General features: G+C 38.8%; 1 protein-coding gene across 5 annotated transcripts in view; it reads right to left on the bottom strand.

Annotated features, from left to right (window-relative positions):
• The window catches only part of LOC113897313 (disintegrin and metalloproteinase domain-containing protein 28-like), a 125,341-nt gene that overhangs the window by 73,399 nt on the left and 24,972 nt on the right, over positions 1–26,970 (bottom strand). For all 5 annotated transcript variants that reach the window (XR_003512323.1, XM_027549940.1, XM_027549941.1 and 2 more), the window contains exons 8-13: positions 25,949–26,020; positions 20,663–20,832; positions 17,644–17,728; positions 13,947–14,077; positions 9,612–9,789; positions 7,566–7,655 (exon numbers count right to left, since the gene is read on the bottom strand). Coding sequence is in view for 4 of the 5 variants with exons in the window: in XM_027549940.1 (XP_027405741.1) it covers positions 7,566–7,655; positions 9,612–9,789; positions 13,947–14,077; positions 17,644–17,728; positions 20,663–20,832; positions 25,949–26,020 (726 nt within the window). In the remaining variant the exon portion in view is untranslated. The remainder of the gene's footprint in view (positions 1–7,565; positions 7,656–9,611; positions 9,790–13,946; positions 14,078–17,643; positions 17,729–20,662; positions 20,833–25,948; positions 26,021–26,970) is intronic.

Here is a 26,970-nt window from a genome sequence, read left to right as displayed (position 1 = left end):
GCACTTTCACAGCATCATCTTTCAGGATTTGGAATAGCTCAACTGGAATTCCATCACCTCCACTAGCTTTGTTTGTAGTGATGCTTTCTAAGGCCCACTTGACTTCACATTCCAGGATGTCTGGCTCTAGGTCAGTGATCACACTATCGTGATTATCTGGGTTGTGAAGATCTTTTTTGTACAGTTCTTCTGTGTATTCTTGCCATCTCTTCTTAATGTCTTCTGCTTCTGTTAGGTCCATACCATTTCTGTCCTTTATCAAGCCCATCTTTGCATGAAATGTTCCTTTGGTATCTCTGATTTTCTTGAAGAGATCCCTAGTCTTTCCCATTCTGTTGTTTTCCTCTATTTCTTTGCATTGATCGCTGAAGAAGTCGACATTCTAGGAATCAGCGAACTGAAATGGACTGGAATGGGTGAATTTAACTCAGATGACCATTATATCTACTACTGCAGGCAGGAATCCTTCAGAAGAAATGGAGTAGCCATCATGGTCAACAAAAGAGTCTGAAATGCAGTTCTTGGATGCAATCTCAAAACGACAGAATGATCTCTGTTCGTTTCCAAGGCAAACCATTTAATATCACAGTAATCCAAGTCTATGCCCCAACCAGTAACGCTGAAGAAGCTGAAGTTGAATGGTTCTATGAAGACCTACAAGACCTTTTAGAACTAACACCCAAAAAAGATGTCCTTTTCATTATAGGGGACTGGAATGCAAAAGTAGGAAGTCAGGAAACACCTGGAGTAACAGGCAAATTTGGCCTTGGAATACGGAATGACGCAGGGCAAAGACTGATAGAGTTTTGCCGAGCCTGGTCATAAACACTCTCTTCCAACAAGACAAGAGAAGACTCTATACATGGACATCACCAGATGGTCAACACCAAAATCAGATTGATTATATTCTTTGCAGCCAAAGATGGAGAAGCTCTATACAGTCAGCAAAAACAAGACCAGGAGCTGACTGTGGCTCAGATCATGAACTCCTTATTGCCAAATTCAGATTGAAATTGAAGAAAGTAGGGAAAACCACTAGACCATTCAAGTATGACCTAAATCAAATCCCTTATGATTATACAGTGGAAGTGAGAAATAGATTTAAGGGCCTAGATCTAATAGATAGAGTGCCTGATGAACTATGGAATGAGGTTCGTGACATTGTACAGGAGACAGGGATCAAGACCATTCCCATAGAAAAGAAATGCAAAAAAGCAAAATGGCTGTCTGGGGAGGCCTTACAAATAGCTGTGAAAAGAAGAGAAGCGAAAAGCAAAGGAGAAAAGGAAAGATATAAACATCTGAATGCAGAGTTCCAAAGAATAGCAAGAAAAGATAAGAAAGCCTTTGTCATTACCTCTGTTATTACCTAAAGTGGGTCTATGACAATGAAATGTTTACCACTGGAAATACCCTAAACTGCTCTGGAAGGCTAAGCGAGGAAATCAGTGACTTACATTCCCTCAGAGAAATAAGAGGATAAGGTTTATGGCTATTTCCTTAGGTTCCCAGTCTCAGGGCACAGGCTTGGATTGCTTTACATCATGGTATCTATTCCCATCTGTGGTGGACAAACCAGCAATGAGTTAAGATTACAACCCCTTAATCCTACCCAGCACTAGTCATACTAGAGTCATTGGGAATGCCCAGCTCCAGCCTGGGTGTCCCAGGAGGTCGACCTGCGTCAACCTGCCTAGGAATCTGGTCCTTGGGAGGATGTCATGCCTCAACCTGCTTGGGGATCCACCAGTCCAGGGGTCCCAGGAGGTCTACATGCCTTGACCTGCCCAGGGACCCAATTATCAGGAGGTTGTCATGCCTCGACCTGCCCGGGGATTCAATCTCCAGGAGGTTGTCACATCTCAACCTGCCTGGGGATCTGCACCCTGACCCAAGTATGCCTGGCTCTTAGGTTACAACAGTACTGGGTAGGATAAGCTTCAGATAGACTCACCCCTAAGGAAGTCCACCCAAGGAAAATAGAAGGAAGCCTATTAGTTGTGGGACTTTACCCAGTCTCAGCAATAACTCAGGAGTCCAACAAGAACCCCACTGCCTTTCTGGAAAGTCTAAAAGAGGCCCTTCAAAAGTTTACCAACTTAGACTCTTATGAGGAACAGGTGATCTTAAAGGACAAATTCCTATCCCAGTGTACATCAGACATCAGGATACAGTTGCAACAGCTACAGCAGCAGGACCCTGCTGCCTCTTTAGATGAGATGGTCCAGACAGCCACCAATACCTTTTATATCAGAGAACAGGAGAAGGAGGCCAAGGCCCAGGAAAGGGAAAGAAGGAAAGAAATAAGGCATGTCCAGATGCTGGCTGTCTTCCAGGGAAGCCCTATGGCAAACTCCGAGTCCTTGAAGGACAAGGCACAAGGCACATGCCTAATCTGTAGACAGGTGGTATATTGGGCCAAAGAGTATCCAAACTGTGACAAGTCTGCTAAAAAATTTGCTACAAACGCCATCAATTGGAACACTGGGTGGCACTCTGCCCTTGGGACCCAAGAGCCTCAAGGTCAAGCACTAAACCTTCCCTCTTGATAGTTCAACAGAAGTGAAGTGGCCTGCTCCAGCCAGCCTACCTGTCACAGATAACCTTCATGGAGCCAGAGTCAAGGGTCCAACCGGATGTGGCAGGTAGGTCTAAGAATTTCTTGGTTGACACAGGGCTACCTACTCTGTCCTGACCTCCTACTCTGGAGCATTCTCCTCCCAAACCTGTGCCATTTTTGTTGCTACAGGAAAAACAATAACAAAAAGATTCACCTAAGCACTTCTTTGTCACTCGGATGGACAAATATTTTCCCACCAGTTTCTGGTGGTGCCTGAGTGTCCTACTCCTTTATTGGGAAGAGATCTTTCCCTGCTTTCGAAATCTTGCAGCTACTGAAGTCCTGATAGAAGATGCTTTAAAACTCTCTTTTGGGGGCAACTTTAGCCACCTCATGCAAAGAGTTGACTCATTGGAAAAGACTCTGATGCTGGGAGGGATTGGGGGCAGGAGGAGAAGGGGAAGACAGAGGATGAGATGGCTGGATGGCATCACTGACTTAATGGACGTGAGTTTGAGTGAACTCCGGGAGTTGGTGATGGACAGGGAGACCTGGTGTGCTGCAATTCATGGGGTCGCAAAGAGTCAGACATGACTGAGCAACTGAACTGAACTTTAGGGGCAAATCAGCTATTTTTACCAGCCACCAAGTGGAACAACTCCTGAATGGGAGAGGCCATTTATGCATGTCTGATCAAAGGATCCTCAGATATCAAGTAGTGCTGATGGAAAATTCAGGCCTGACTGTATCCCCTTGTGAGGTTCTTAATCCAGCTATGTTCCTGCCTAGCCCCAAGGACTCTCTCCCCTTTTACTCTTGCCTAGAAACTTTGAACCACTGGACAAAACCCCAAGAAGGGTTGTCAGAAGATCCTCTGACCAATCCTGAGGAAATCTGGTACACTGATGGAAGCAGCTTTGTCTTGGATGGAAAAAGAAGAGCTGGATATGCAGTAGACTCCAATTTTGAGATCATAGAGGCTAAACCTTTGCCACCAGGTCCTTCAGCCCAATTGGCTGAGCTAATAGTCCTGACTCAAGCTCTACAGCTGGGAAAAGGAAAAAGAGTAGCCATTTACACTGACTCCAACTTTGCCTTTCTGGTGCTACATGCATATGCTGCTATTTTAGGAAGAAAGAGGCCACTAGACCACACAAGGGTCCCCAATCAAATATGGTGATCAAATCCTTAGGTTCTTGGAGGCAGTCCATCTGCCTGCTGAGGTTTCAGTCTCCCATTGTAAAGGACACCAAAAAGAGAGCAGCATGACAAAACAATGACCTAATAGGTGTTACCACCTTAGTTCCACAGACTAATTTGCCAGAAACTCCTTCATATTCTGTAAGTGAGACTCTTAAAGCTAAGAGCGAGGGCTTTCAAGAAGATCTTATGGGCTGGTTCCAAAAGGAGGGACTCCTTTTCCTGCCTGGGAACTTTCAGTGGTAGTTGGTTAACTCCTTATATGCCAACACTCATTTAGGGGAGAAGGCCCTCCAAAGATTACTAGAAAGGGCCTTCAGAGGAACAGGCCTCCAAACGACTATAAGGCAAGTGGTCTCTTGTTCCACTTTCCAGTTAAACAACTCCCAAGGAGCTTGAGGACCCCAGCTGGCCCACCCTGTCCAATGACATGGGACCTACCCGGGAGAGGACTGGCAGATCGACTTCCCCTAGATGCCAATTTCTCAATACCTACTAGTCATGATAGATACATTCACAGGATGGATTGAAGCCTTTCCCACCCACACTGAGAAGGCTGAGGAGGTGGTAAAAAAAAAACAAAAACAAAAAAAAACTGTTCCATGAAATCATTTCAAGATTTAGTCTGTCAAGCTCATTACAAAGTGACAATGGGACATCATTTACTTCTAAGGTCACCCAAGCGGTCTGTAAAGCATTGGGCATTACTTATTACCTTCATTGTGCCTAGAGCCCTCAGTCTTCAGGAAAAGTAGAAAGAGCCAACCAATCCTTAAAATCAATGATAAAAAAGATAACCTAGGAGACCTCCCTGGGATGGAAGGAGGCTTTACCAATATCTCTCCTCTGCACCCATATTGCCCCTAAGGAACAGGTTGGTCTTAGTCCTTATGAGATGCTATATGGGAGACTTTTTGTTTATGTCAATGACCTCTTCCTAGATCCGGAGGTTCAGACCCCCCAGTCTTAATCCATGGCCTTTGGGCAATTCCAACAAGATATACGCTTGTGGGTTGTCAACCAGGACCCAAAAGATTCTAAAGACCTACCACAATATGCTCCAGGGACTCAAGTCCAAATTAAAGTCTGGAAAGATGGGTCCCCAAAGACTCAACTCCAGCCCAAATGGAAGAGCCCCCTATCCTGTAATGCTTTCTACCCCCACAACAGTCAAGGTACCAGGACACAACTCCTGGATTTACTACTAATGAGTCAAGCTGTGGAAGAAAACAGAAGAGGACACTCAATACACCTGTAAGCCCCTGGGAGATCTCAGATAACTATTCAGGACTACAGATGAGTGCCATTCTAATGAACAACCCCAAAATTAAGTTTTTGGGGATAAGATTTCTCAGGAAAGCTCTAAAAAGCCAACACAGCTTGGCAGAGGGTGTACTCCAAAATACAGAAAAATCCAGAAGATAGATTTCCTGATGCCTGAACAAGAAGGGACTAGAGCCATCTTGAATGAGATGTGTTGTTTCTGGGTAAATACCTCCAGCTAAGTTAAAGTCTCACAGTCCTCAAGAAAAACATTCAAATCCTAAGGGATCTCAAAGAATGAGCTCAAAGAACAAGCTGGAGGGTTTTCAGGGTGGCTACAATCTCTCTTTGGGGGATCTTTCTCTTGGCAAGGGGGGATTTGGAGTTGGCTAATGCCCCTACTAATCCCTGTTATCACCATATTGATGCTGCTTATGATTGCTCCATGCATTATCAGTTGTTTAACCCATTTTGTCTCTGCCCAGGTCAACAAGCTACAAAATACAGTGCTAGTTCAATAAGGATAGATGAAACTACATCCGACCATGGAAAATATCACTCACCCTTAGATGGACACCGCTATAAGGACTCTGAGGCTTGAGACTAGAAAGAGGGGGAGGTCCAATGCACCTCGCATCCCAGCTCAGCAGAAAGTAGCCAGAGAGACCCTGACGCCCCTATTCCCTAGGAATTGGGTCTCCTATCTCTTGAGGGGGAAATATTAGGTAGTTAGAATAGGAAAAAGGAGTCCAAAATGGCAGTGGCTAAAAAAGAAAGGGAAAAGCCTGCAAAAATGGAACAAAAGAAAACCTGTGGACTGGAGTGAGAACTTCCTGTGAAACAAACATACCCATTTCTTGGCTAGCCCAATTTGCATAGGGCAGGCTCAGTGGGGAGAAAACAAATGAATAAAAGGAGTAAGCCAAGACCTCTCCTTTGGGGTCGGCCCGCCCTCACGCCTTGAAAGTGTACTATCCTTTGCTTGCCAAATAAAACTGAGCTGCAACTGAACTGTAACACTGGTCCACTGTTACAAATCTTTGTTGCAGTGAGACAGAACTGAGGAATTTACACACTCCCCTGACAGACAAGAGGATCTTGACAGACTACAGTCCAAAGGATTACAAATAATCAGATACTACCGAGTGACTAAGCACAGCACACACAGCTTGTTAGAAACAAGCTACTTTTTTTTTTTTTAATCACCCGTAATCTCTAACAAATGGGACTTAAATACTTGCTGAATACTACTTACATTCTCCAATTTTATTCCTTTTGGTTTTCTTTATTTCTTTCCTTTCCCTCCAACATCAAAACAAAACAAAAACAAACAAAAAACATCTATCCAAAACACTACCTATAACCCAGCATGCCATCTGCATATTCCTTTTTTACATGATTACCGTGCATTTAAAATATATGCAATTCTTGTTAAGTGAGCATGAATCAGATCCTGGACCTTAACAATCAGTTTAATTAAGAAAACAAATAAATAATCACAATACAGAATTCTGTGCCATAGTAGAATGAAATATGCTAAACTCTTAACTGGAAGAGAAATTCAAAAAAGCCCCACAGAGAAACTGACAGAGCATCCTCATCCTAAGTCTTTTTTTCTAAGAATTTCATCTGGAAGTGACTTCAAAGGATGAAGATAAAGGAACCCCTATATTATTCAAAATAAAATTTCCCACTAAGCCATTATTAAAATATGAAATAAATTCATATTTTATGGCAAGACAAGAAAAATTTAAACATAAAAAAGTATCTCTGCCCTATGGCCTCCTCTCTCCCCTGAATGTGCATTGTGTATCTGCCTTAGGATGAACCAAACCTCCCCATGGGCAGAAATACCTGCTCAATCATAAAGAGCAACATCCTCCCAGCACCAACAATAACTTTCCTTCTTGAGCTTATAAGGGGCCATGATGGCACTTAGATCTGGATTGTGTAAATTATCAATAATATGTTAATTAATGTATTTGTCTTGAAAAACTTACACAACTGTGCTTTGAATCCTAATGGGGCTCACTGGTTTCCAGAGCATTGTGAGATGGTCTTCCCGTTATGATCCTCAATTTGACTAGAATTAAATTTTTCATTTCTTTCTTAGATTAACTGATTCGTTTTTTGTTGACAAAGGGTATATGCAAACAGTTACTGGACTTGGTCCAAGAAGATCCCATGGCATCAGAAGAAACAGTAGGTAGGAGTAACCAAACAGTGGCTTTAGAACTGGTCATATTTGGAGTTTGCCATTTAGTGGCTATATTATTTTGTATGTTTTCTGTTCTGAGACTCTGTCCCCTCAAAAACAAAATTAAATAATAATATCTACCTCAAAGGGCTGTCAGAGAATTAAAGAGCCCAAGGTTGCAAAGTGTTCAGTGAGGACTTGAGAGATGGTAGCTAACATTATTTTACAGACAGAAAAATATTACTTTGCCTATTTCATTTAACATAACCTCTAAGATAAGATTTTAATACAGAAAAAAAAAAGAGCAAACATAATTATTAAGGTATAAATAAATAATAATCTTACCTGGCATTTTTCACAGCATTCTCCTAATGCACATTGAACATTTTCTTTCATTTTACATGTTTTTGCATCACAGCAAATGTTGGTACATTCCTAAGAAATCCAGAAACAAATGTAAATACCAGATTAGCTTTTGGTCTCAATTTTTGCACTATTCATAATATAATTTACTCATCACACAGACATTCCTTTGATAAGGTCTGAAAATAATTTGGGAGAAAAAACACAAGCTTAACATTAGAAATATGGAGTTTATCTGAATTTGACTTTGTCTTTTTCTTTTTTAAATATCTTTTCTAGCTTCTCCAATCTTCCAGATTAATACTGAACATGGTATATTTTGGTGAAATATGAAATAAAACCAAAAAAAAAAGGGATAGTTTTTGAAAATCAAATTCTTTTAACTAATGAACATAATTCAGCTCATCAGTTTTATATCTATCCAGCAGTAAGTTTAAGCTCTAGAGCATGTACAGAAAATCTAAAAATACAGTTCTTTATTCAAGTTTGACATTTAACTCAATTCTCTGTAAGGCAATATACTTTGTCTTCTTCTCTCCTCCTTGTTTCTAGGAAATCAAACACCTACACGAGGCATGGGGGAAAATCCTACTGGGGAATCTCCCCTTGTAGCTGTTTCAGTTCAGTTGCTCAGCCGTGTCCGACTCTTTGTGATCCTATGAATCACAGCATGCCAGGCCTCCCTGTCCATCACCAACTCCCAGAGTTCACCCAGACTCACGTCCATCGAGTCAGTGATGCCATCCAGCCATCTCATCCTCTGTCGTCCCCTTCTCCTCCTGCCCCTAATCCCTCCCAGCTGTTTAGATTCAGCCAAAAGGTGTGATGTATTTAGAGTCACAAATTTTTAGTGTTGAAACTCTTGACCTTATTTCAAACAAACATCATCTGGGAAAGTTTCCTTTTTCCCACAGAAAAGATAAATGTGTAATCCTATTTTGAAGTTAGGCTTCTCAGGTGGTGCAGTGGTAAAGAATCCATCTGCCAGTGCAGGAGACACAGGATACAGAGTTGGACCCCTGGGTTGGGAAGATCCCCTGGAGGAGGAAAGAGCAACCCATTCCAATATCTTTGCCTGGAAAATCCCATGGACAGAGGAGCCTGGTGGGCTATAGCCCATGGGGTTGAAGAGTTGGACACTGAGCAAGCATGCACAGTTTTCAAGTTACTGAAAGGCTCACATCCTAAGGGCCTGGCCTGGTACTCACTTGAATGTTAATAAGATAGGGGCAAAGGTCCCATTCAGAGTCCTGGCTTCCCTATCAAGAGGGTGGGACCAAGCCAGGCACTTTGAATGATAACAATTTCTGTGTCCCAAAGCAGTGAGAAATGACTGAATTCCAGGGCAGGGAGGCTCTAGGGTTGTTTAAAAAAAAAAAAAAAACACACCTAACACCTGAATCCAGATCTTGGCTCCTCCAATTACCAGCCCCATGACCCTAAGCAAGTTATTTCCACTCTCTGAGATCTATCATAGGGCTGGGTCTAAAGTAATTGCTCAGTAAGTCTTAGGCACATAAGAAATGTGAGGTATTTCTCCCAAAAAAGGAGGGTTGAGGATATGAAGCCCAAGCTGGTGGGTGGAATTTATAAAACAGAAGATGGGGAAGGAATCTTGAGAAGGAAACAAGGAAGATCTTAAGCAATTCAAGGTTTTTTTGTGAGAAAGGTTGATCTGACCACTGTCTACAAACACAAATCTACAAAATTACAGGAAACACAAGGTTCATTTGGGTTTCCCAGGTGGGGCCAATGGTAAAGAACAGGCTGCCAATGCAGGAGATGTAAGACACTCATGCTCAATCCCTGGATGGGGAAGATCCCCTGGAGGAGGGCATGGCAATCCACTCCAGTATTCTTGCCTGGAGAGTCCTATGGACAGAGACATCTGGCAGGCTACAGTCCATGGAGTCCCAAAGAATCGGACATTATTGAAGTGACTTAGCATGCACTCATATGTTCTTTAACAGTTCATCTCTTAAGCAATTGAAAAACAAACTAGATCATTTTTAAAAGAGCTGGTGGTACCTCAGGGGTCCCACAATCACAGTCTTCTCCCATTTCTACCAACTGGTTCCCACAGATCGGGGTGGATATGATATCTGTAGGCAGTGGGACATTAAAGAGGCAATTGGATAATTTATCTTCAAAGAATTTTTCAAAGCTGGCCCGGCTGCAGGAACTGAAGTCTGTAGGTATATTTATGCTGTAAAGGTAAGGAAAGAGAAAACAATACAATCACACTGAGTAGATAGGGAGAAATATCAGATGCTGAGTGTGATATACTCAAAACATAACCCAAAAGTGCGAATGGAATCCACTCAGCAGCTGCTAAATCATGAGCTCATTTTTTTGTGCCTGAATTAGCTCACCTGGGCAAGTAGAAACACCTCCAGCTTAATGAGCAAGTATGGCCACATCTCAAAATAGAGCATCCAGGCTGCTGTTAAATAAATTGAAAATTCTTCTAATTTATCCTGATAATCTCATTCATTCAGCCTTAGGTCATTTTGGTTGAGAAACGCTAAAGGCACTAAAATTATGTTTACTTATATGTTTAAGAATTCACTTTCCTTCAGAGGAAGTTAAATTGATGGCCTCTTTTCATTCCATAAATAAGGATGAGGTTTAAAAAGGCAGTGGTGGGAAGAGAGGAGGGAAGGAATTGGGCTTTGGGATTAACAGAGGCAAACTTTCATATATAGAATGGATAAACAACAAGGTCTTACTGTACGGCACAGGAGACTATATTCAACATTCTGTGACAAACCATAATGGAAAAGAATATGAAAAATAATATATATATATATTCATGTGCATATACATACATATGTATATACATATATATATGAGTCATTTTGCTGTACAGAATACAGCATTGTAAATCAACTGTATTTAAATAAGAATTAAAAAAAAATTTTTTTAATAAAAATGCATTGATATCTGGAAGAGATAGCATAAGATATGTAACTGGCCTGCAAGTCATATTCTATTTTGTGGAAGGGCATGGGAGACTTAACTTTAGCCAATGTGAACTGAGAGAGGGAAATACAAGAGAAAATGAACACATCAAAGAAATTGTGGGGTTTTTAAAGATAAAATTCCAGAGCAGTTTTGCCTCAGATGAGGCAGGAGTATGTAATCTCTTTTCAAAGACTTTCTCTTCATCTTCCTGTGAGAACATTCTTTTTAAAAAAATTTATGTTAGAGTATGGTTGATGCATAATGCTGTGTTAGTTTCAGGTATACAGATACAAAGTAAATCAGTTTTATATATATATATATAAATATATATATATATAAGTCCATTCTTTTTAAGATTCTATTCCCATATAGGCCATTACAAAGTACTGAGTAGAGTTCTCTGTGCTATACAGTAGGTCCTTATTAGTTATCTATTTTATGTATAGTAGAGTGTATATGTCAATCTCAATCTCCCAATATATTCCCCACCTAAATCCCTGGTCAGAGAAGGCAACGGCACCCCACTCCAGTACTCTTGCCTGGAAAATCCTATGGATGGAGGAGCCTGGTGGGCTGTAGTCCATGGGGTCGCTAAGAGTCGGACACAACTGAGCGACTTCACTTTCCCTTTTCACTTTCATGCATCGGAGAAGGAAATGGCAACCCACTCCAGTGTTCTTTCCTGGAGAATCCCAGGGACGGGGGAGCCTGGTGGGCTGCCGTCTATGGGGTCACACAGAGTCGGACAGGACTGAAGCGACTTAGCAGCAGCAGCAGCAAACCCCTGGTAACATAAGTTTGTTTTCTATATCTGTAACTTTATTTCTATTTTATAGATAAGTTCATTTATACCCTATTTTTAGATTCCACCTATGAGTGAGTGAGTGAGTGAGTGAAGTCGCTCAGTCGTGGCCGACTCTTTGCGGCCCCGTGGACTGTAGCCCCCCAGGCTCCTCCGTCCATGGGATTCTCCAGGCAAGAATACTGGAGTGGGTTGCCATTTCCTTCTCCAGGGGATCCTCCCGACCCAGGGATTGAACCCAGGTCTCCCGCATTGCAGGCAGACGCTTTACCATCTGAACTGAAGGGTTTAGAGGCCATCAAATGGACATGACCTATAAAGGTAATTTTGATAGTTTTACATAGAAATGACCTCTATTGGAAGAGATCACAAATGGGAACTATTTGAGATACATTTCTATGTAAAATGTAGTTTGCACATAATTCAGCATTTTAAATGAGCACTCTGAAACCAAGACCAAATATCAATCATCTCTTGAGGTTTTTTATTCCACCTATAAGTGATATCATATATTTGTCTTTGTCTGACTTCACTCAATATGACAATCTCTAGATCCCTCTATGTTACTTCAAATGCCATTATTTCATTCTTTTTACGGTTAAGTAATATTTCATATTAACCACATCTTCTTTATCCATTCCTCCGTCAATGGACGTTTAAGTTGCTTCCATATCCTTGCTATTGTAAATTATGCTGCAATAAACATTAGGGTGCATGTATCTTTCTGAATTATAATTCAGAATATATACCAATAAAAATATGGTATATATTTTCTCCATATATATATACCCAAGAGACAGATTGCTGGATGGTATGATAGCTCTAATTTTATTGTTTTAAGGAACCTCCATACTGTTCTCCATAGTGACTGCACCGATTTATGTTACCACCAACAGTGTAGGAGGGTTCCCTTTTCTCCACACTCTCCAGCATTTACTGTTTATAGTTATTTTTTTTAATAAATGTATTCTTTTTATAATTATTTTACTTATTTATTTTGGGTTGCGCTGTGTCTTCGTTGCTGGACGCGGCTTTTCTCTAGTTATGTCATGTGGGGGCTACTCTTTATTGCTGTGGCTTCTCTTGCTGTGGAACATAGTCTCTAGGTGCACAGGCTTCAGTAGTTGTGGCTTGCAGGCTCTAGAGGGGCTTAGTATTTGTGGCGCACGGGCTTACTTGCTCCATAGCGAACAGGATCTTCCTGAACCAGTGACAGAACTGCTGTTGCCTGCATTGCAAAGCGGACTTCTAGCCACTGAACCACCAGGGAAGCCCTGTTTGTAGATTTTTTTACTTTCCTGGTGGCTCAGACAGTAAAGCGTCTGTCTACAATGCAGGATACCTGGGTTTGATCCCTGGGTCAGGAAGATTCCCTGGAGAAGGAAATGGCAACCCACTCCAGTACTCTAGCCTAGAAAACCCCATGGATGGAGGAGCCTGGTGCAGGCTACTGTCCATGGGGTTGCAAAGATTTGGATACAATTGAGCGACTTCACTTTATTCTGAGCAGTGTGAGGTGATACCGCATTGTAGTTTTGATTTGCCTTTCTCTGATAATGAGTGAGTCAAGCACCTTTCCATGTGCTTTTTAGCTGTCTGTATGTCTTCTTTGGAAAAATATATATTTAGATCTTCTGCCCATTTTTTGATTGGATTGTCTGTTTTTTTTTTTTTTTTATATTGAGCTACATGAGTGGTTTGTATATTTTTGAAGGTTAATCCCTTGTCAGTTGTTTCATTTGCAAATATTTTTTCCCATTCTAAGGGTTGTCTTTTCATTTTATGGTTTCCTTTGCTGTGCAAAAGCGTATAAGTTTAATTAGATCCCATTTGTTTATTTTTGTTTTTATTTTCAATCTTCTAGGAGATAGATAGAAAAAGATCCTGCTGTGATTTATGTCAGGAATGTTCTACCTATATTTTCCTCTAAGAGTTTTATAGTATTACACCTTACATATAGGTCTTTAGTCCAGTTTGAGTTTATTTTTGTGTATGGTGTTAGTAAGTGTTCTAATTTCCTTCTTCTTTAATTAGATTTTTCTTCTAAAACTTTTCCCTCATGAGCAACCAATCTGAATTCATTGAAACTGTGGTAAATGCTAATGATCTTTTGAACCCAGATCTTGTGCACCTAAGATGAGGATAGAGTGACATGTCACCCCAAGAGCAAAGAGACAATATATTTAAACTATATCTCAGTTAATGAAAAATACTACATGATATATATATATATAGTACCGTGTGATGGTATGGGGCTTCCCTGATGGCTCAGATGGTAAAGAGTTTGCCTGCAATGCAGGAGACCTGGGTTCGATACCTGGGTCGGGAAGATCCTCTGGAGAAGGAAATGGCAATTCACTCCAGTATTCTTGCCTGGAGAATCCCAAGGACAGAGGAGCCTGGTGGGCTACAGTCCTTGGCATCACAAAGAGTTTGATGATACCATCATCACAGGTAGACTGGTATAGACCCACATTCATGATCATGTCCTGATGCTGCTTATGTTTGAACAGGTTGATAAATATGACAGAAAAGAATAGCATAACCCAGAGTGAACCCAAAACAAGAATAAGTATCATCTTCCCAGAAAGGCTCACCTTAATGATCCGTCCATCACACATTCTATAGAAGGGCACTTGCAATCGTAGTTGTCATGAAACATTCCGAAGTTATGGCCCATTTCATGGGCCATGGTTCCTGCAACCTGAAGTGCGTTGTTACTGTGATCCTGAGGATAAGAAGAGAGAGACAGATCCTCTGGTTTGCAAACTGAATTATCATTCAGGAAATAATTAAATATTTTTACTGTAGCCAAGTGGAGTAGAGAGTCTGATTTTAGCTTCAGCCTCCTCACCTTGTCAGCGTGGTCTACTGGAGAAGGAAAGGACAAACCGCTTGAATATTCTTGCCTTGAGAACCCCATGAATAGTATGAAAAGGCAAGAGATATGATGCCAGAAGATGAGCCCCCCACCTCATCTTCTGTGGGTGTCCAATATGCTACTGGGGAAGAGCAGAGAAATAGGTCCAGAAAGAGTGAAGAGGCTGGGCCAAAGCAGAAATGTGTTGTGCATTTGTGCAGATGCAGTTGTGCATGCATCTGGTGGTGAAAATGAAGTCCAGTGCTGTAAAGAACAAAATTGCATAGAAGGTCCATGAATCAAGACAAACTGGAAGTAGTTAAACACGAGATGGCAGAGTGAACGTCAGCATTTTAGGAATCAGTGAGCTAAATTGGATGGGATTAGGTGAATTTAATTCAGATGATCATTGTATCTACTACTGTGGGTGAGAATCCTTTAGAAGAATGTAGTAGCCTTCACAGTCAACAAAAGAGTCCAAAATGCAGTACTTGGGTGCAGTCTCAAAAAATGACAGAATGATCTCGGTTCATTTCCAAGGCAAACCATTCAACATCACCATAATCCAAGTCTATGCCTCTAATGCCAAAGAAGCTGATGTTGAACGGTTCTATGAAGACCTACAAGACCTTTTAGTACTAACACCAAAAAAAGATGTCTTTTTCATCATAGGGGATTGGAATACAAAAGTAGGAAGTCAAGAGACACCTGGAGTAACAGGCAAGTTTGGCCTTGAACTACAAAATGAAGCAGTGTGTGTGTGTGTGTGTGTGTGTGTGTGTGTGAGTTACTCAGTCATGTCTGACTCTACAACCCCATGGACTGTAGCTTGCCAGGCTCCTCTGTCCAAGGCATTCTCCAGGCAAGAGTACTGGAATGGATTACCATTTTCTTCTCCAAAATGAAGCAGAGCAAAGGCTAATAGAGTTTTGCCAAGAGAATACACTGGTCATAGAATACCTTCTGTCAACAACACAAGAGATGACTCTACACATGGACTTCATCAGATGGTGGAATACGAAAATCAGATTGATTATATTCTTTGCAGACAAAGATAGAGAGGCTCTACACAGTCAGCAAAAATGGGACCTGGAGCTGACTGTGACTCAGATCATGAGCTCCTTATTGAAAAATTCAGACTTAAGTTGAAGAAAGTAGGGAAAACCACTGAGCCATTCAGATATGACCTAAATCAAATTCCTTATGATTACACAGTGGATACGACAAATAGATTCAAGGGGTTAGATCTGATAGAGTGCCTGAAGAACTATGGACAGGGGTTCATAACATTGTACAGGAGGCAGTGACCAAAACCATTCCAAAGAAAAAGAAATGCAAGAAGCAAAATGGTTGCCTGAGGAGGCCTTACAAATAGCTGAAAAAAGATGAGAAGTGAAAGGCAAAGGAGAAAGGGGAAGATATACCCAAATGAATGTAGAGTTCCAGAGAATAGCAAGGAGAGATAATAAAGTCTTCTTAAGTGAACAATACAAGGAAATAGAGGAAAAATAGAGGGAAGCCTGGTGTGCTGCAGTCCTTGGGATTGCAGAGAGTCAGACACAACTGAGTGACTAAACAACAGCAACAACAAAGGTAAAACAGATAGGCAGAGATGTGTAATAAATCCCATCAACCATTAAAAAGGAAAATCAATAAAAAATCTAATAATGGAGGTAAATGAAATTATTTTTTGAATACTCAATTCTAAAAAGGCAGAAAAAATAGAAGAGATGGTATAGGAAACATCTAGCAAGATGAGATTTTAGTTCAACAATATCAGTAATGTATTACATATAAATTACTTAAGCATACAATGTAAAATACAGATTGTCAGACTAGATTAAAAAAAAAACCCAGGTGTATACTGTCTAGCATAAATCTTTAAATGGAAAGAAGTCCACATGTTAAAAATTAAAGGAAGGAAAACGTTGTATCAAGTAAACCGTCCACAAAGTATTATACTTATATTGGAAAAAGTAGACTTTACAACAGGGATAATTCAGGAAAAAGAGGAACATTATATGATAATTGGATCAAATCTAAATTGACCTGAATATCTAAATCATACTTGAGTCCAAAAAGAAATCAAAATGAAGATTAGAAAAAAATTTTAACTTAATAAAAATGAAAACACACATAGCCAAATATCTCAGATGCAGCTAAAACAGGGCATCAGTCAGTTCAGTCGCTCAGTCGTGAAACAGTGCATAGTAAGAAATTAATAGCATTAAATGATCATATTTGAAAAGAAGAAAAGTCTCAAGTTCATGATTTAAAATTCTTCCTTACTTAACTAAAAAAGAACAAATTAAATACAGAGAAAGCAAGGAAAGAATCAATAGTCAAGACAAGAACTGAAATTAATAAAATAGAAACCAGGAAAACCATAGGAGCATCAGTAAAGCTAAAACTGTTTCTCTGAGATCAATAAAATTGATATACCCTAGCCAAACTGATTATGGGGAAACCCTCCGCCTCTCCACACACACACAAACTACTAATATCATGAATGACAGAGGGGAAATCACTATAAATTCTACATATATTAAAAAGATAGTAAGGGAATATCATCAACAAATTTATGCCGAGTTAAATTAAATGGACAACTTTCCTTGAAACACAAACTACCATGGCTTACTTAAGAAGAGATAAATAACCTGAATAGCTCTATATCTATTAAAGAATTGATTGCATGCTTAAAAACCTTGCAACAAAAAATACCAGGCCCGTATGGTTTTACTGGTAAATTGTACTGAACACTTTACTATGTTATACTACTGATTTGGGGTTTCCCTGGTGGCTTAGTGGTAAAGAATCTGCCTGCCAATGCAGGAGACATAAGAGATGTAGGTTTGATCCCTGGGTCGGGAACATACCCTGGAGGAGGAAATGGCAACCCTCTCCATTATTCTTGCCTGGGAAATCCCATGGACAAAGAAGCCTGGTAGTCTATAGTCTATGGTGTGGCAAAAGAGTCAGACATGACTTAGCAACTAAACAACAACAATACTGATTTTACTCAAATATTCCAGAAAAAAAAAAACTGGTTTTATTCAAATATTCCAGAAAATTGAAAATTACACATCACTATATATGGTCAAGTTTATACTGATATTTGTCCTGAGAGTAAAACCTGAAAAATACATATATAGGAAAAGACAACTACAGACTAATATCCCTTCTGAATATAGATGCAAAAATCCTCATGATATGTTAACATGTTGAATTTAGCAATATATACAAGATATAATACAGTATGACCATGCCAGGTTTATGGTGAATGTGCAAGATTGAGTCAATATTTGAAATTAAATCAATGTTATTTCCCACATCAACAGATTAAAGGAGAAAAACAATATTTTCTCCATAGATTCAGCACAACAGCCCTTGACAGACTTGAATTGTAGAACCAGCAATTTTATCTTTAAACAAACCTTAATGATGCCAGCAGAAAAATCAGGAGAGCACATTGTAGATATGTAAGCAAGGCCCACAGTTGTTCCAGAAAATGCTACTGTCCTGTGAAAAAGAAAGAAATTGATACAACTTATGATTCTAATTGGGCTTCCCAGGTGGGGCTAGTGGTAAATAATTTGATTGCCAATACAGGATACGTAAGAGACTCCGATTCCTGGGTGGGAAAGATCTCCTGGAGGAGGAAATGGCAACCAACTCCTGTATTCTTGCCTGGAGAATCCCATGAAATGGGCTATGGTCCACAGGGCTGCAAAGAGTCGGACACAAATGAAACAACTTAGCAGGCACTCATGATTCTAATAATAGACATTTTTTCTATAGACAATTCCTCTAGAATGCTGATTAGCAGAGGACCTCACGACACTTTTTTATATGATGGTTGTCATACCATCTAAATCCAGGCATCTGGATGTAATCACTGTTAATATTTTTGCTTTATAAATATAAATTAAATTATAAATGTATATAAATATATATATTAAAGTGAAATATCTTTCATTTTAATTTATATTTTCCTCATATATGTTTTCTTTGATTTTCTTTTAGCACTGCTATAGCTGTAGCTGGATTTGGAATTTGGCCCCATTCTGAAAGCTTTTGTATTATTGAAGTACTTATGCAATTGAAATATCTGTCCTGTTTAAGAGATATTTTAACTACTTGCATTTGTTCACATAGATAATATATTTGGTCTTTAGTCATTTTAATTTCTTTTTTAAAAATTTATTCCATTTTGTTTTCCTTTCAATTTGTAATTATACCATGTGCTTCTTTGGTTATTACTATTGTGCTATCTGTTCAAGATGGTCACTCTGGTCTGTCTCTAGAAATTTGCAAAGTGTGCATTATTTTTCAAATTCCCTTAGTAGATGCATTTACATAAAAAGTTGAACCTATATTTTCCCACTTATCAACATCAAAAATGAAGAGTATACATTTTGCCATAAAAAATGAGGAAATTAGAGAACTTCCTTCCACCTTCCATTCCTTATGGAGTTATCTGTTATTTTGAAATAATACTTTGTGTCATACACAATACTTTAAAGATTTATGGCCTTTGTATTCTCTTTTAAAATTATATTAGAAAATTTTATATTCAAGTCTACATTTTTGTGGATTTAATTCTTGCTCCTAGCTCATTTATAAAAAATAAAATTCTCCCCCATTATGGAGTTCACTATTTTGCTTTCTCTTTCCAGTGGAGAGAGTTCATTTGGAATCTTGGAGTTCATATTAGATTCCTACCTGATGATGCACAGGTATGGGTGTATTTTGTTAATTTGTCAGAAAAATGGTAAGAGTCAATTTACACATGATAGCATGGTTATTTCCTCTACCATTATCTTTTTAGTCCTTTTATCTTGTTTGTTCTGGTCTATTCAGGAAATCTACTCTTGATATTGGATTACCATGCCTTATCTGTACAATCTGTCATCCTGGCCATGATTTATATCTCTTTACCTTAATTATTTCATGACACTAGATTCTACTACAATTTGAGCTTGGTCCTAGAGCCAGTCTTCAGTTCAGTTCAGTTGCTCAGTTGTGTCCGACTCTTTGCGACCCCATGAATCCCAGCACGCCAGGCCTCCCTGTCCATCACCAACTCCCGGAGTTCACCCAAACTCATGTCCATCAAGTTGGTGATGCCATCCAGCCATCTCATCCTCTGTCGTCCCCTTCTCCTCCTGCCCCCAATCCCTCCCAGCTTTTCCAATGAGTCAACTCTTCACATGAGGTGGCCAAAGTATTGGAGTTTCAGCTTTAGCATCAGTCCTTCCAATGAACACCCAGGACTGATCTCCTTTAGGATGGACTGGTTGGATCTCTTTGCAGTCCAAGGGACTCTCAAGAGTCTTCTCCAACACCACAGTTCAAAAGCATCAATTCTTCAGCGCTTAGCTCTCTTCACAGTCCAACACTCACATCCATACGTGACCACTGGAAAAACCATAGCCTTGACTAGACGGACCTTTGTTGGCAAAGTAACGTCTCTGCTTTTGAATATGCTATCTAGGTTGTTCATAACTTTCCTTCCAAGGAGTAAGCGACTTTTAATTTCATGGCTATAGTCACCATCTGCAGTGATTTTGGAGCCCCCAAAAATAAAGTCTGACACTGTTTCCACTGTTTCCCCATCTATTTCCCATGAAGTGATGGGACCAGATGCCATGATCTTAGTTTTCTGAATGTTGAGCTTTAAGCCAACTTTTTCACTCTCCTCTTTCACTTTCATCAAGAGGCTTTTTAGTTCCTCTGAGGTTACTAGCCAGTCTAGTAAAAGTTTAATTCCCATATTGTTATGTTTGTAGCTCAGTCATTAAGTTTAATTTCGATACTTCTGTTGTGTTAGTAGTTCCAAAAAATGAGGTATGTCTTGTGCTGAGTCCTTGAGTCTGGAACTCATCTTTCCAAACTAAGAAACTGTGGTGGCTATCCTTCAAAGATAACCCCAATGAACCAGCTTTGCAGTATTCATATCCTGTGTAGCTGCTGCTGTTATTGTTCAGTAGCTAAGTAGTATCCAACTTTTTGCAACCCGATGGACTATAGTCCACCAGGCTCCTCTATCCTTGGGATTTCCCAGGCAAGAATACTGGAGTTGGTTGCCATTTCCTCCTCCAGGGGATCTTCCCAACCCAGGGATCAAAACTGTGTCTCCTGCATTGGCAGGAAGGTTATTTACTTCTGAGACACCAGGGAAGCCCCCGTTATTTAAACCCTGTCTTTCTGTTCTGTTATAGACCAAATAACAATAAAAAAATCTTCTGATGAATCATTGCTCCCATATAGCTTCTCTCTCTTTAAAAAAAAAGAAGACCATATGCAACGTAAGATACAAAAGAATATTTTTTAAACTTTTAGCATCCTATGTAAATCTGTAATGTTTTGAGATACCATTTGCTTTGCCAAGACTTTCAAAGATGTCTATGCCAAATACCACAGAATGTAAAAAGGGGGAAAATCTATACATACGTGAGTAGTTGAGCAACATCATGGTGCTTTCTCTTCAGGAGGACACCTGTCCTCCATTTAGAAAAATTTTCTAAAGTGAGTTTTGCATTGGAAGATATATCTATCTTATCCTTGTCATTCCAGATCTCCATCCCAATTAAGGCCACGTAAGTATTGAGCTTTTTATAAAGCTGTTACAAAAGAAAAAAAAATGGCAAAGCAACTATTCATAATGGTGTTATTATCTTTTAATATTTTCTATGTACTCCAGATTTTCAAACTTATTTGCAACTACACTGTAAAAACCTTATTTCCAAACATACTTGTGTAATGGAAGTTACCATCTCTTTTGGCAGACACTAGCATCCCCGTTTGTAGGCAAGACAGACACTCTTAGTTCAGGTCCATAAACTCCTTTTTTTGGTGACAAAGGGTCTATTGAAACAAAATTTTCCTGCTTGCAACCTCAAGAAATATTATAATATCCTTCTAGTAGTTCATGACTATGACTTCACTATATAAATATATTTCCTCAATTGCAATGTAACTTTCTAAGAGTCATAATTTTTCAGAATTAACAAGCTTGGCTATATTTAAAATGGATAACCAACAAGGATCTACTGTATAGCACAGAGAACTCTGTTCAGTATTGTGTAGCAGCCTGAATGGGAGAGGAGTTTGGAGGAGAATGGATACATATATATGTATGGCTGAGTCCTTTCACTGTCCACTGGAAACTATTACAATATACAAAATAAAAAGTTAAAAAAAATCTTGCTATGGAAAATAAATAAATTTTTTAAAAGAATTAGCAAACTTGACTCAGTGCTGATTTGAACATCAGAAAAGGAAAAGGCTACATGGAAAAGTCCTGCATATAAATGAGTTACAATAAAGTAAGGGACCTCTGTTATCAAACAGATTGAACCAAAGAATCTACAGCACATATAGGATCCTTTAGAAATAACCAGTTAAGCTTATGAGACAATACATTTACTTTACAGACAAAAACTTTTATTGCTACTATAGTTTGTAAAACTGCACAGTGTTGGGCAAAGAGTACAAACTTCCAGTTATAAGATAAGTAAGTTCTGGGGATCTAATATATGATATGGGGATTACAGTTAATGATATTGTATTCTATGCTTCAAAATTGCAAAAAGGGCAGATCTCTAAATGTTTTTATCATAAAAAGAAAAAAAAAACTGATGGAATCATGTGACATGATGGAGATGTTAGCCAACCTATCAGGTTAGCCAAACTAATCATTTTGCAATATATAAGTATACCAAATCAACATATTGAATGCCTTAAATCTGTCCAATATATGTCAAATGTATCTCAATAAAGCTGGGGAAAACCGCAGTTAAGACTTTCTCTTGGGGAAACTCCCTGCTAAGAAATTTGAGAAGACATTTTTTAAAAAAGAAAACAAGAAAAGTGTTGAGGTATGCAGTTATCATCAAAAGGGAAGTAAAAATCTAACCAGATTAAAATATTGCTTTGATTGTTTTCCAACTTTCTTATTTCTCTCTTCTTTTTTTTCACCCACCTGACAAAACTTCAGCCCTGGTTAAAACAAACTGTCCTTTCTGTTTCTCCTCCATCAAGCTCTGCTTTCAGACAGGCGAAAGCAAATGATGCTGACTGCTTTCACTCAGAAGACATGACTACTAACCTTAAGTGGTCTGAACCACCCTCCAGCAAACCTGCTGTATTTCCAAAATCCATTCACTCTCACAGCCTTCTGCACATGCCTCTCTTTCTTAAACATTCTGGCACTTTCTTTCAAGTCCTGACTTTAAGCAGATTCATTGAAGATGCAACCAGAAGAGAATTTCCACAAGCTCTACCCGTCCACACACACTGGTCTACACCTGTTCAAACAGCCTGTACTTGCCCTTCTTCACTGCATGAATGACAGGTCAGTGACCCAAGGCCAGCTTCCTCACTTATGCACCGGACCTGCCATCTCACCCCGTATCAGAGATTCCTCTAGCAATTTTTCCATCTTCTTTGCACTGTCAGTGTTTAGCCTTCTGCGCAATGATTCTCATCAGAATCAAAAGGATGCCTCATTGTGGCAGGGGAAATGTCTCTTTGTGATTTTTCCTCCTTTGAGTTATGCCCCATTTCTCTGCTCCCATTTATAGCAAAAACTTCCAGAAAAAAAAATCTGTATTTGCTGTTTCTAAGTTCACTTCTCTCATTGTTTCTAGACTCCCTAAAATCATGATTTTTACAGTCTGTTGCTTCATCCAGGAGACCAACAATTTCTCCTTTGTTAAATCCAATGGCCAGTCCCTGGTCCTCAGAAGCATCTCACATCATTGATTATGTCTTTCTTTGATAGATGTTTGTTTCAAGTAGTTTCCACAACCACAACTTTTCCTTTTCTTTCCTGTCTACTCCTTGGTCTCACCTCCACTCTCACCTCCTCCCCTCTTACTCTTCCTCAAAGAAGTATTTCAAGGATATATTTTTGTGTCCTTTTCCTGCTTACCTACACCCATTTCCCTGGTGATTTTACAAATACTTTCTGTAAAGGTCCAGATAGAAAATATTTTAGGCTTTGAGGCCACATGGTCTTGGTTGCAATTACTCACCACCTTTGGTATTATAGCAGGAAAGCAACCATAGACAATGTAAACAAATTGGCATGGCTATGATTGAATAAAACTTTATTTATAAAACTTATAAAGAGGCAACAGGCCACAGTTGGTCCACATGCCACAGTTTGCTGACCCATCTTATGCCACCTATGTGTGCTATACATATAGCTAATTCACACTATTGTAGAAACTAACACAGCATTGTAAAGCAATTAGAATCCAATTTAAAAATAAATAAATAATGACCAAGTTTAAAAAAAGGTATAGATTTATATCTCCACCCAGAACTTGCCCTGAACTCCAATCTTGTGTCTTCAGGATTTCCAACTAGAAGTCTTTGTGCAAAAAGATACCTCAAAGTTGATGTGTCCAAAATGGAAAGCCTAATCTCTTCTCTGAAAGGTTCCCATTGTCCCCCCACCATTGCTTCACATTCTTGAAGTTGCTCAGGTCAAAACCCTTGATGTCACCTGACTTCTCTCTTTTTTTATGCTTCTTATATCCCATCCACCTTCTAAACTCAAGTCACTCTATCCAGAGATCAGACCTTCTCAATAGGTCACCCATCACTGGTTTCTCTCAAGCCACCACCATCTCTTAGCCTGAACAAGGCCAGTTCCCCTACCTGGCCTCGTTTCTGCTCTTGCACTCCTTCAGTTTATCTTCAACAGAACAGCCAAAGTCATCTTTTAAGAACACAGATCTAAACATGTCACATCTCAGTTCAGCCTTTCTAATGTCTTCCTCACTCATTAAGAATAACAAAGTCCTAAATACCATCTGTGATCACTTATCTGTGGAATCTAAAATATAACATAAATGAACTTACTCAGGAAACAGAAACAGACTCTCAGACATAGAGAACCAACTTGTAGTTGCCAATGGGGAGAGGGTGGCATGGGGGAATGGATTAGGAGTTTGAGATTAGCTGACACAAGCTATTATTTATAAGATGGATAAGCAACAAGGTCCTACTGTATAGCACAGGAAACTGTACTCAGTATAAACCGTACATACTTTGAAATGGCTTATCTTGTGATAAACCATAATGAAAAAGAATATAAAAAGAATGTACATAAATGTATAACTGAATCAGTTTGCTGTACAGCAGAAATTAATACAACATTATAAATCAGCTATATTTTAATTAAAAAAAAAACAAAGTCCTTACAAAGGCTCACTAGGGCCTTCAAGTTTTGGCCACCACTACCTTTAGATGTCATCTCCCTCTCTTGGCTCTGGCCTTCCACTTACTCCTCAAGCAAGGCAATCTGGGTTCTGCACTCAGGTCATTTGCTCTTCCTAGGGTTATATCTGTTTCTTTCCTACAAGTCTCTGCTCAAATATTACCCTATTAGAGATGACTTCCCTATTTAACACAGCACCCAAGATATCTCGCCTCAGGGCTTCACTGGTGGTTCTCTGGTAAAGAAACCATCTTCCAATGCAGGGTGATTGGAGTTTGATCCCTGATCAGGGAACTAAGATCCCACATACTGCAGGCAACTAAGCCCTCAAACCATAACCGAAGGGCCCATGCGTTGCAACTAGAGTAGTGTGCATGCCATGACGAAGAACCTGAGTGCTGCAACAAAGAATTAACATAGCCAAAAAAGAAGAAGAAGAAGAAAAAAAAAAACCAATCCACAATGCATACATCTAAATCTTTCTCTTCCTTTCTCTTTTTCTCTCTTTTTAAAAAATGTTTTATTATTCTTTACAGCACATATCATCATCTTACACACTCTTTATTTGACTTGTTTGCCTCTTTGAACAAGAATGCTAACTTCCTGAAGGGAAGAATAATGCCTTGAAGAAAGAGATATTTGTCAGTTTTGTTCATCTTTTTATTTCCGTAATCTAGAAGAATACTTGCCACAAAGTAAGTGCTCAATAAACATGGCCACTTCTTGAGGTCTCCTAAGAGGAGTCAGCATACTCTTTGTGGTGAGAAAATGAGATATGACCTTGGTTACTGGGTCCACCTTCATTTCATTTCTATTGTTACAGTATTTGCAAGACCGCAGGTGACTCAGCCATTTCAACAAAGTAAGCTAACCATATGTTCAACTAACAAGGTTTGAATAGAAGGGATATAAAAATAATTTTAATGGAAATTAGATGATAAAATCATGTTTAAAGAACTGAATCAACAGTTGCACAATGAAAATAGGCTTGGAAATCTAACCAATCTAAGATTAAATCTTCTCTCTATGTTTTCCAACTTTGTGACTTTAGACAAGTTATTTTGTGTCTTAGAAGCTAATTCCTTAGCTATAAATTAGGTTTAATAATACATTAGGGTTGTTCAAGGTTTAAATGAGATAATGTATTGAAAGCTGCTATTGTACCAGAGTTTGGCGTATCTCATTGGTTGGTTAGTTGGTTTTTCCATTTGGTTTTCTATTGGGATTTGTATGTCAGCATTTTCGTACTGGGCTTTAGAAAAACAAAGACCATGAAACAAAACCACCTTCTAAATCTTCATGGACCTGAGAATAATGTGGCAAGTAGGTGAGATACTTCTCTATCATGTAATATTAATATTCAATGAAGTAGCCAAAGTCATGGTCACCTTTCAAGAGACAGTCAGCCATATTCTTAGAAGTATTGGTTTTTCTTCCCTGTATCATGAAGTGACCAATGACACCACCTAACAAATTGTTAAAACTACACTCAATAAAATACGCCATACCATGTTGATGTAATTGACCATCTCAAATACCGTCTTTCTTATTTCCTCTTGATCTTGATTGTGCCTTTTAAACTAAAAAACAGCACAGACAAAATATAGACATTGATAGAAATGAATGTAATTAGAAGATTAAAAATAGCAATTTCACTAATTTTATTTATTATAATTAATGATCAATTATAAAAGTTGACACTTATTAAAAACAAAGCACTTCCTTATTTCTCTAGCTAAATGAAAGCACTTAAGAAGATGATGTTTCATCCTATAAAGTACTAGCTCAGTGTAAAGATCTAAGGAACTATTCCTGAAGTATTTTCAGTTAAATAACATGGCTTCCTAAACTGTGTAGAACTAATGCAAGGAAGAGTCTATTCATTTAAAGAAATATGAGCAATAAATGAATTTAGTATAATAAGAAAAGTCAAAACTTTATATAATAAGTATATATATATGTATATATATATATATATATATATAAACATTATATAATAAGAGGTCAAAACTTTCTATAATAAGAGAGGTCAAAAATGAATTAACTTATTCATATTATCATAAGTTTTCCTTTGTGATCACATTTATGGAATTCAGGTTTAGAATAATCAATATATTAAAATGCATTCAAAACTGTAACCAAAGCTCCATGTGTTATGTAACTAAATGAAAAGTTCTTTACAGAGTTTTCTATCAGAGTCCTTGTCTTCTTTTCTTTGTGATGAACATTTTTCCAAGTTAAGAATCTAGCCCTTTATCAGTCACACATGCTACAAATGATTTTTCTCAGTTTGTGGTCCTAATTCTTTTATAGGCTGGTTAGCCAAAGGAATAGTTTTAACTTTCACTTTGGATTCTGGCTTTTAGGTCAGGCATCTGCAAACTAAGAACCTAATCTGGCCCATGACAAAGCTTTATTTCAAATTAAAAAAAAAAAAAAAAAACGATTAACAATGAATATTACCAAAAAATGCCTTTTTCAGAAAATTCTATTAGCTTTTTTAAAAATATATCACTCCCTGATAAGCATA

Source organism: Bos indicus x Bos taurus, chromosome 8, assembly GCF_003369695.1.
Source record: "Bos indicus x Bos taurus breed Angus x Brahman F1 hybrid chromosome 8, Bos_hybrid_MaternalHap_v2.0, whole genome shotgun sequence".
In the NCBI taxonomy this organism is placed as follows: Eukaryota; Metazoa; Chordata; class Mammalia; order Artiodactyla; family Bovidae; genus Bos; species Bos indicus x Bos taurus.
Note: the sequence above shows the minus strand (reverse complement) of the source record. Positions and strands in the feature narration are given on the sequence as shown.